Source organism: Argentina silus (assembly GCF_951799395.1).
Source record: "Argentina silus genome assembly, chromosome: 15".
In the NCBI taxonomy this organism is placed as follows: Eukaryota; Metazoa; Chordata; class Actinopteri; order Argentiniformes; family Argentinidae; genus Argentina; species Argentina silus.
In genome coordinates this window covers 248,086-259,229 of record NC_139669.1, presented here as the reverse complement: position 1 = coordinate 259,229, position 11,144 = coordinate 248,086, and the positions used below count along the sequence as shown (strand labels likewise).

Sequence of the window (11,144 nt, the reverse complement as noted above, 5' to 3'; positions counted from 1 at the left end):
ACAAGATGGCGGAGCAGGGCCCGATGGCGATAGCGATGCGGCTACGAAACCAGCTCCAGTCCGTCTATAAGCTCGACCCGCTACGAAACGAGGTACGTGTCGTTATATTTGAGACCGTCCCGACCCGGCGAAGTCCGTTATTAGGGTGAGAGCGGACCGGAGCCGGGGTTAACGGCGGCGGCGGCGGCGGCGGGGGTACGGAGGGACGCGGCGCGGCGCGGCGCGCAGGCGCGGTGGCCGGTCGGTGGTGTTGTTGTCCCGCAGCCTCGCGGTGCCTCGTGCTAAAACGGCGCCGTTCAGGTCGTTGTTGTTGGTGTTTATCACGGTTCTGGATCCGCAGGTCCACACGATCTGACGGGGTCGCTTTTTAAAAAAGCAAAGTCGGGACGAGAGGGAAGTTTCTCCGTGGTGATGAGGACACTTGGTTTGATTACCGTTAGCGCTGTGCGATGCTAGCTGGTAGCGACGCTGGGCAGGAAGGTTGTGGTCAGGTTGTGGTCATGGTTTAGCACCTTCCTAACGGCACAACTAGGACCAACATCTATCCTACTACCTGGTTTAACTACTGCTACATAGTCGCCCCATAGCAGAGAAGAGGTTCACACTTACCTTCCAGCTTTTACACAAGACAGTTGGACTGCATCCCGTTGATTTCTAATCATCTGAGGTCAGCTGTGGTTGACCTGTATCCTCCTGACCGTGTTTCAGACAGGTGTGGTTGACCTGTATCCTCCTGACCGTGTTTCAGACAGGTGTGGTTGACCTGTATCCTCATGACCGTGTTTCAGACAGGTGTGGTTGACCTGTATCCTCATGACCGTGTTTCAGACAGGTGTGGTTGACAGACACGTTCCTATTTGTAGAAATAAAAAGGACGTCTCATGTGAATGTGCGATCTGGATAAGGTTGTTAACTTATTACTTCTTCCTCCCTAACCCCAACCCTAACCCTAGACCTAACCCTAGACCCTAACCCCAACCCTAACCCTAACCCTAGACCCTAACCCTAACCCCAACCCTAACCCTAACCCTAGACCTAACCCCAACCCTAACCCTAACCCTAACCCTAGACCTAACCCCAACCCTAACCCTAACCCCAACCCTAACCCTAACCCTAGACCGAGTCAAACCGCTTTAGGACTCATCACATCAATCCCATCTGCTTTGCTTGATGCAGTGACCTGATTGTTTACGGGTTCGAGTCAGTGGAGAGAAACGGTCGCTACCTGAAATGCATAGCTAATATTCCACTGGGACACTTCCATCCTTGTGTTGAGGTTAGAACGTAGCCTAGGCAAAGATGGTCTCTGGCCTAAGTCCATCTGTTTGTTCTAGGAGGAGGTGAAGCTGAAGATCAAGGAGCTGAATGAACACATAGTGTGTTACCTGTGTGCTGGGTACTTCATCGACGCCACCACCATCACAGAGTGTCTGCATACATGTGAGTAGAGGAGGCTGGTGGAGGGTGTGTGGGGCTGGCGGTCCATGCTGGAGACCCGGGTTTGAACTCCATCTGTTTCATCTGCATCCAGTTCTGTGTATTTACCTTTGTTTATTCAGGGAAGTCTTCAGTTTTCAACTGTGTCCTGATTCCAACATGTAGACATATCACTGTCAGTCAGGACCATGTTCTACATGTGACTGTTCCCAGTCTGTCCCCTAATATTGTCCCCCCCCCCCTTCTCTCTCCCATCCTCCTCTTCTCCCCCTTCTCTCTTCCATCCTCCCCCCCCCCCCCCAGTCTGTAAGAGCTGCATAGTGAAGTACCTCCAGACCAGTAAATACTGTCCCATGTGCAACATCAAGATCCATGAGACCCAACCGCTGCTCAACCTGAAACTGGACCGGGTCATGCAGGACATCGTCTACAAGCTGGTCCCAGGCCTGCAGGAGAGTGAGTACCACACACACACACACACACACACACACACACACACACACACACACCACACACACCAACACACACACACACACCCCACACACACACACCAACACACACACACACACACACCCCACACACACACACCACCTAGGACTGCTTCTCCCCTGTATTAGCTCCATTCTAAGTGTAGATAGTCTTGTGCACATGTGTGCTGGTTGATGGTTAATGTAGTTGTTTGATCTCCAGGTGAGGATAAGAGGATAAAGGAGTTCTATCAGTCTCGGGGTCTGGAGAGGGTCATCCAGCCACCTGGGGAAGGTACGCATCCACACCACCAACCACCTCACAACCTCAACATCACAACCTCAACATAACACAATAACAACATCAGTATACATGTAAACGTTACAGTAGTAATGCTGCCTTCACATGCTCTTGGAATTTGCAAGTTAGAATTAATGTGTTATTCTTTCTTTCTCCTGATCCCTCCCTCCCTCCCTCCCTCCCTCCAGACAGTCTCCCAGATGCTACAGGCCTGCCCTACACCAGCTTTGACCACTCCAAAGCCCACTTCTACAGATATGACGAGCAGGTGTCACTTTGTCTGGAGAGGCAGAGGTAACTAGGCTGGGTGGAGAGGAGGGGGGGTAGAGGAGGGGAGGGGGGGGGGGGGGGGTGTAGAGGAGGGGAGGGGGGGGGATAGAGGAGGGGGGTAGAGGGGGGGTAGAGGAGTGTAGAGGGGGGGTAGAGGGATGGCTGCCCAAAATCCCAGACACAATTTCTTGATTATGTAATGTGATATACAGCTTTTATCAATATCCTTCTCTTCACCGACCGATTGGCTTTCCATGGGCCACTGTGCTTGGAATTATTATTATTATTATTATTATTATTAGTGTATTATTCTGGTATTATTTGCCTTAAGATGAAAGGAGAATGTGTGAAGACTCACCTGTCCTCTCTCTCTGCAGCTCCTCTCTGGCAGGGAAGGACAAGACCAAGCTGCCCCTGCAGGTACCACACACACACACACACACACACACGGCAGCATTGGCTATGGCTCATGCAGAGAACTGCTGTTTAATGGGAGGGTATTCACTGTTATGGTGAAGCTCATTGTTCCTGTAAAACCACTGACCATCACTGGCCAGCAGAGGGAGCTGTAGGACTGTAATCTACACTGGTGTGTGTGTGTGTGTGTGTGTGCGCACGCGCGCACTTCTGTGGGTAGTTGTGGTAATGTTGCTGTGTGTCTGTAGTTGTGGTAACGTGAATGAAAATAAATGAAATGAAGTCTGTGTCAGTAGTAATGTTGCTGTGTGTCTGTGGTAATGTTGCTGTGTGTCAGTAGTAATGTTGCTGTGTGTCTGTGGTAATGTTGCTGTGTCTGGTAATGTTGCTGTGTCTGTGGTAATGTTGCTGTGTCTGTGGTAATGTTGCTGTGTGTCTGTGGTAATGTTGCTGTGTCTGGTAATGTTGCTGTGTCTGTGGTAATGTTGCTGTGTCTGTGGTAATGTTGCTGTGTGTCTGTGGTAATGTTGCTGTGTCTGTGGTAATGTTGCTGTGTCTGGTAATGTTGCTGTGTCTGTGGTAATGTTGCTGTGTCTGTGGTAATGTTGCTGTGTGTCTGTGGTAATGTTGCTGTGTCTGTGGTTGTGTCTGTGTCTCTACAGCAGAAGTTTGTGAGGTGCTCGGTACGAGCAGAGGTCAGACACCTGAGGAAGGTCCTCTGTCATCGACTGAACGTGGAGAAACACCAGGTCAGCCTCTCTCTCCCTCCCTCCCCCTCCCTCCCTCCCTCCCTCCCCCTCCCTCCCTCCCTCCCTCTCTCTCTCTCTCCCTCCCTCTCTCTCTCTCTCTCCCTCCCTCTGTCTCTCCCTCCCTCTCTCTCTCTCCCTCTCTCCCTCCCTCCCTCCCTCTTGTCTCCCCCTCCCTCTCTCTCCCTCCCTCCCTCTCTCTCCCTCTCTCCCTCTCTCTCTCCCTCCCTCTCTCTCCCTCTCTCTCCCTCTCTCTCCCTCCCTCCCTCTCCCTCTCTCTCCCTCTCTCTCCCTCCCTCTCTCCCTCCCTCTCCCTCTCTCTCCGGTACCTGACTGTGCTGGCCAGGTTACACATCCACCATAGTTACTGTAACAGTTCTAGAGAGGACATGAGAGAACGGATCTAAGCCAGTACGGTACGGTTCAGGTCAGCCCTGTAGTCTGTAGTGTGTGAAGCCCCCTCCCCCCCTGCAAAAAGACATTTCTGCCCAAGAATGTGAAATGAAATGCTAATTAGTTGTACAGTCTCACCAGTGGTTGGATCCTCATGTCTTCATTGTGTGGTTCTCCCCCCCCCCCCCCCCCAGGTCCAGATGTTGTTTAACAACGAGTCTCTCCCAGATCACATGACTATGAAGCGGTTGTGGCTGTCTCACTGGTTTGGCAAGGTACCGTCCAGAACAGAACAGAACAGAACCGCTCCATGGAGCGGCCTCTCCAGACCCGCCAGCACATTTCATACCACATTCCTTCACACTTCAAACAGCCGGCTTCATTTGGGCTTCATTCAGACTCATCAGCCCCGGCAGCCACTTACATTCAACAGCATTCAGTCGTGTTCAAACATAGAAATGTGGAATATTCTCAAATGATAATCAGTTTGATTCGATACAAAGCCATGTTCATTTCAAGTATGTTCTCAAATGTCAAATTAGTTACAGAGTTCAAGAAGCAAGCAGTTTCTGTTTTGCTTGGCGAACTACAAACCCTCTTCATGTTGAAACTGTGATGCATTTTGGTTGAAGGACATGTTTCATAGAACACATGAAGCTCAACTTACCTTGTAAATCTGATAACTAGACAGTTATTGATTAGAATCTGATAAGAGGGGGGTTATTGATTAGGGCCTGAATGCTTTAGGAAACAAAATAGTTTGACCTAGGATTGATTTAGTTTCAGATTGATATTGATATCTGATTGGTTGTTTTGTCTGTCCAGGCTCAGCCATTGGTCCTTCACTACACCATCAAAGACAAGCGGACCAGATAGGACCCGCCTCTCAACCTCAAGGACACCAGCTGTACATATGTTGTATCATATATATTCTATTTTCAAATTGTTTGTGTACATATACTTATTTTACTCGTTTTGTATTTTTGGAAAATAAATGAGTGGATAAAATGGGCCCTGTTCTTTGAGTTCAATTCTGGATATTTGCGCCAAGCTTTCATAATGTTTTGCTTATATTCATATTTAAGCAGTATCTAATGTGAATTTATTGATCAAGAATTGGTGCTCTCTGGTTATAACTCAACTATGCTACAAAGGTGGCAACAATTAGCACGACTACTGTCCAGCACGTGTGACAAAGAAGTAAGACGAGTCCTGGAGACCTGCGAGGATGATCAGGCAGTAATCATGCAATGATGTAAATAGCAGGTATAGAAGGGACTGAAATACGGCATCAAGGAGCAGAACGGTTGAAAGACTGAGGCGTCAGTGTTGTTCAGACCGATGAACATGCAGCCGGTGACCGCTAGGTGGCAGCCGTGTTCTCCTGCTCGCTGCTCCTCGTTCAGGTTGACTGGCGGGGAACAAAGCGTCCTGCGGGTGTTGCAGGTCCAGAACCACCTCCAGCCTCAGCGACAGGCTCGGAACCATCTGGAACAATGGAAAAGGTTTAAGTAATAAAGCGATGATTCCTTCTAGTCTGTCCACAGGCTGTGGAGGCGCCGCTGCCCTGGCCTGATATCCCTTATCAATATAACGACTTTATGATCGGACCTAGTCTGGCTTGGCTGATGGTCTCTCCTCAGAGACAGACATATGAATACATAGAGAATACCCATAGACAGACATACCCATAGACACATATGAATATAAACATGATTTATCACCCATGAGGATGGCAAGCTGGTATGATTGTGTCGTAAAATGGCTGCAGACAGAGACTCCAGCAGCCTCTCCGGTTCCGTCAGGTCCACGTCGAGGCCCGGCCTTCAGCCGCACGCTGGAACCACAAACACGTGTTTGTCCTGTTGGTTTGTTCCTGGTCACATCAGACATGTCGTATATTATTATATTTAACAATAATAATAATGACAATAAGCTTTGGTAATATTACATATGATATTATTATTATTATTATGGTAATGTATATTATTGGTAATATCGCGTACAGACGGGTTAGGGTAGTCATGGCTACGGGTGATCAGGGTAATTAAAGCACAGAGGTGTTTCTATAATCATACCTGGTAATACTGGGTTTATAAGACATCTCTCTATGGAAGGCTTACACCTGGGAAACCACACACATCGGAGGGTATATTAGTTATGAACACACCGGAGGGTATATTAGTTATGAACACACCGGAGGGTATATTAGTTATGAACACACCGGAGGGTATATTAGTTATGAACACACCGGAAGGTATATTAGTTATGAACACACCGGAGGGTATATTAGTTATGTACTCTGCTCATGTTCATAACTCAGACATTAACAGAAGGTGACAGCGCTCTGACGTTCTTCTGTGACACCTTAAACAGACCTTAAGGTTTCGCGCCGATGGAGAGAGATGTTTCCTCTGACAGGCTGCTGTCTTTATCACTGTTATCAATATCTACATTTTATTATTATTTTGTATCATTATTTTAATTTTAATTTGTATTATTATTATTATTATTATTATTATTATCAACATTACTGTAATTATCAGCATTGGTTTGGGGGTTTTTCTGTCCGGTTTTTCATTTGCTTTTTGTAATATCAATGTTATAATTATATAGCCTAATAATAAATATAATTTAGCCTAATGTTTTAAAATTAAAAGTGTACAGCTATACATTTTATGTTTTAATATACTGATATTTTTCATGTTATGTATGTGGTCATTACTATGGATTTACGAGGCAACGTGGTACATTCTGATAATTTCTTGAAATTAAATAAAAACAATTGGTAATCTTTTGTTGACACAATACACAATGGTACGTTCGTGTATTTTTAGTATAGTTGTTGAGTAATTTTTAGAAAGGCCTGCTAAACATAACTATTCAAGTCATTCAAGGGGTTGCATGAATTATCAACACACACACACACACACACACACACACACACACACACACACACACACACACACGCACGCACGCACACACACACACACACACGCACACAAAGTAACGTGCGCTGACTAACAGTTAGAAAGTGAATGACGTCAAGGTAAATCTGGTTCATTTATAATTTAAAGAAGTTTGGCGTCTCGCGCTGCCTTCACACGGCCGCCGTCCGCGCGCCCCTCGGTACTCTGGACACCGTCCCGCTCGCGACATCACGGAGCTGCGTACCGTCTCAGATCAGAACACGACGGGACAGGACGGCTGATTTGGGACATATGAAATCTCTAGATAATTTGTCATTCCTAGCCTGCAGGATTTATGTGGATTCTTTAGTAAATCTGCTGCTTGAAAATGAATTTCCCCTCGGGGATTAATAAAGTAGCCTGGACGACTCCTCTCTCCTCTACAGCCGATGACAAACGTGTCTCACCAATGTTTGCAGGCTACATTAACTGTTGACATCATTTTGTGTGTATCAACATAGTTTCACTTTCAAACACTTTTAGGCTGCTTGATCATAACATTAAATTGGGGCGATTTGATTTTGTTTGTTGCCAAACTGTGTCTCATCGCCTATTTCGTAAATATCCATTCTGTCCAAAATCAGGCTTCACTTTTCTCATCGAGACAGAACGTCGGCCCCTCTGACCAGAAGTCCACAAAGCACCTCTAAAACCATCTTGACTTTTCAACCTCAACCATTCCAACCGATTACATCGATTATGCTCGCCGGGCCTCCGTCTTCTCCGCCGCCTTGATGTGTTACAAGTGTTACAAACGGCCGACACACATTCAGCCGACCGCGGCTGGAACAACACGGATCCCCCTCCACCTCCACCGCCTCCTATTGAGCTTTATTCATTTGCATCTCCATGCTAACCATTTGCTATTCATGGGCGTTTTGTTTAAACACTCATCTGAAGAGGGGCAGATGCCGGCGGCTCAGTGGAACTGTTTATGTTGGTCCGAGGAGGGTGAACCGATCAATCATCATGACCAGGCCGTGTTGAGGAGAAGGCTTGTTTAACCATATGGCGGCGGAGCGGCAGCAGCCTTCTCCTGACACGGCCCGGGTGCTAACCTCCCCGGGACAACTGTTAGAGAGGGAGGTGAAGAAAGAGGTTGTTGAACTGCGGCTAATTGAGCAGAAGGCTCGTAACGCGCATAAAGGCGGTGGGCGACGTCAACACGACGGTGTGAAGACGTCCGCAGTGGAGTGGTCGAAACACGTCACCAATATCACTATCAGACAGAAATAAAACCTAAATGACCTTTAGATTAATGTTCAGGTGAAATAGGTCCAAGCCTGCCATTAATGAGCTATTCCTTGAATTATCCCTCGCTGACAATATCAACACATTGATAGCGATAGAATTGCAATAAAATTGTAATAGCAGAAAACATCATGAAATATCATATCCCTTTATTTACATAATGTTGATTAAATAGAATGTTACAATAAAATTAGCGCATAGGATGTTTCGTTGTTTAATTTATATACATATAAACTTAGAGCGTGTAAAAGTTTGGTGATATGCTTATTTGCAACATGGATATTTGATAATGTTTTTTTCCCTCCTGACGGATACTGGCATAAAACACATTTCCTTTTTCTCAAATTTAGATCTAAATTGGGATACATATCGATCCCAATTTCAATCATGGACAATTTTACTTTTTTCAATTGTAACAGAGGCTGTTGATGAGTAGACATTTCTCCAGAACATTCCCACTGAAAACCAGACTTGGTAGATAATTAGTCCTTTAGCAGCTAGAAGAATGTGGATGAATGGTTTAACAATATAATTGCACAACTTTCCCCAAAAACCATAGCGAGAAAAAATTGAAAATGTACATACACACTTTGGAGTCTTGATCCTGTACCAATACACTACGTTTCATATTCTACTGACAGACAGACACAAGTATTCCTCAAACAATGTGGTGAAATCGAAACGGAGGCTTCACAGTCCTATTAATAAATTAAAATGGAGAGAGGAGAGGAGGAGACAGTCAACTTCCCATCAAGTTTAATCGTCTCCCTTTGTCAATATCCGTGCAAAAGTTTTGAAAAATGCCCTTTTGTGAAAACCCCGGGCGAACTGTCAGTCATCCACCTCGATCTCCTCGTCCTCCTCCGAGAACTCGTCCGTGGTTTGATCCCGGGAGGAGGCCGGGGACTGGGGGAAGGCCCGGTCCAGGTCCCGGTGGCCGTGGGAGGACGGGGAAACGCTCGGGGACACGGCACCGGAGCTGCCCCGCGCGTCCTCGAGCTCCTCCATGGTCACGAGCTTCTGGAGGGTCTGCGGCGGGATCTTCTTCAGCGACTCCACGTCCGCCTTCATCTCCTCCAGGTCTCTCTTCAGCTTGGCCCTGCGGTTCTGGAACCAGGTGATCACCTGGGCGTTAGTGAGGCCCAGCTGCTGGGCGATCTGGTCCCGGTCGGCCGGGCTCAGGTACTTCTGGTACAGAAAGCGCTTTTCCAGTTCGTATATCTGGTGGTTCGTAAACGCGGTCCGGGACTTTCTCCTCTTCTTTGATGTCTGCCGCTGTCCGAACGAGTTGACGTGCTCGCGACCTTTGAGGGAAAGAAAACAGGGTCAGAACTCTCCAGAACACGTCCACGGTAACAAGTCAACAATAACATGTCCATGAGTGGGCCTACCGTGGAGGAGTGTGTGTGTGTGTGTGTGTGTGTGTGTGTGTGTGTGTGTGTGTGTGTGTGTGTGTGTGTGTGTGTGTGTGTGTGTGTGTGTGTGCACACTCAGATTGAATCCGTATATTACTGCAGGCCCAGTTTGATCAAATACAGATGCAGAAGCAGATGGCTGTATCAAGTCAACCTCGTTTGGATTGTATTATTAGGCTTTTTATGATTAGGCCCATGTTGATAATTCTCTATATCTGGCCTACTTTGGTCTGGACGGCGGGGACAATGCTCCGGTGATTACAAGCGTCTACAGCAGGATTGTCTGCTATCAAAATATGACATAAAACAGCGTGATGTTTACCGCTGCACTGCATGCATCATTAACATAGAAACAGCCTGTAATATATCACCAGAAGTGGCCTCGGCCCTGTTATTTAGTGCCAATGTTGCAACTTGGTTGGATGTATTTAATTCCATTCCTTCCCAGAACGCACAAATGAAGTGTTTTAGTTTAGATAAAGGCCTGCTATATTACTATACACACTCATGAATAGTAGGGTTCGTTAGTGTTTATTCTATAAAACATGTAATCATGTAGACAATAAAAACTAATGCACAGACATATTTGTTTTTCGAGACATAATCCACTGTGTATTGCTTGACATATTTTGTAAATACCTGATCGATTCATAGGATAAACGTTTGACAAAAGTTCAGACTAATTTCAGCCCTGTCTGTTGTCGCTCATAGCATACTCACAAACACTGACTAAATCTGTAATAATAGATACGGTCATAAAACTATTATATTTACAATGTAAATAGTGTTTACCTTCCGCGGCTTGTATAACGCTGACTTCCAGACCTTTAAATGTTTTACTGGCCAGTTCCTCCAGGGCGCACAGCGGGGACGAGGGGGTGCTAATGCCGTTCCTCGCTGCGGTGGAGCCGGACACTTTCTCCACAGCCCTCGGTGGACAGACATTAGCCACTTTCTTCACCGACGGCTTGTTGAGGATATCCTCGATGCTGAAGGGGGTGAGCGGCTTGTTGGAGTTGGCCGGCGGAGGGAGCTGGTCCAGGGGACCCCGTCGCCGCTCTTCGGCGCTGGACTGCAGCACGGAGCCTGTCTTCATGTCTTTACTGGAGGTCATCGCAGTCCCGACGAATTACTGCTCAATAAAGTGGATTATCTCATTCAAATGGTCGCGTAAACGTCCACGCGGGTTCGCTCGGATACACTTTTGCTTTGTAAACCCACTTTTTTAATCAACCGTAAACAGTAAACCGAATCGTACAACTTTAGCTGGTCTCAGATGTTTTCTCCAGGATCAGCATGCTCCGGGCGGGGCGGCGGTCTCACAGGCGGGCGAGCAGGACTCCCTCCCCGAGCACGACGGCTCCTCTCAAAACTTCCATGGAGATCTGGAGAAAGTTGAGCGGCTGTGGCTGGGGGCTCTCCCCGGGAAGGATAGACTGTCTCCGGGAACAAGGAGAAAACAGAGCGACTGCTAACGA

At 47.1% G+C, this 11,144-nt stretch overlaps 2 protein-coding genes across 5 annotated transcripts; one reads left to right on the top strand and one right to left on the bottom strand.

Annotated features, from left to right (window-relative positions):
• On the top strand, window positions 1–5,022 carry pcgf1 (polycomb group ring finger 1; the record flags this gene model as incomplete). Of its 4 annotated transcripts, none has more annotated exons than XM_083686152.1 (9): window positions 1–92; window positions 1,338–1,440; window positions 1,741–1,893; window positions 2,128–2,199; window positions 2,394–2,499; window positions 2,853–2,895; window positions 3,555–3,641; window positions 4,226–4,306; window positions 4,857–5,022. In XM_083686152.1, 9 exons carry the CDS (start codon window positions 6–8, stop codon window positions 4,905–4,907), a joined length of 783 nt encoding a protein of 260 aa, XP_083542278.1. In that variant the 3' UTR covers window positions 4,908–5,022. The 4 variants fall into 4 exon arrangements, with proteins under 4 accessions (XP_083542278.1, XP_083542279.1, XP_083542277.1 ...); XM_083686153.1 differs by having other exon boundaries at window positions 6–92; window positions 1,335–1,440; window positions 3,558–3,641; XM_083686151.1 differs by having other exon boundaries at window positions 6–92; window positions 1,335–1,440.
• Window positions 5,023–9,082: 4,060 nt separating this feature from the next.
• Window positions 9,083–10,780, bottom strand: lbx2 (ladybird homeobox 2; the record flags this gene model as incomplete). The annotated part of the gene is made up of 2 exons (XM_083685806.1): window positions 9,083–9,555; window positions 10,459–10,780. 2 exons carry the CDS (start codon window positions 10,778–10,780, stop codon window positions 9,083–9,085), a joined length of 795 nt encoding a protein of 264 aa, XP_083541932.1.
• Window positions 10,781–11,144: the final 364 nt, after the last annotated feature.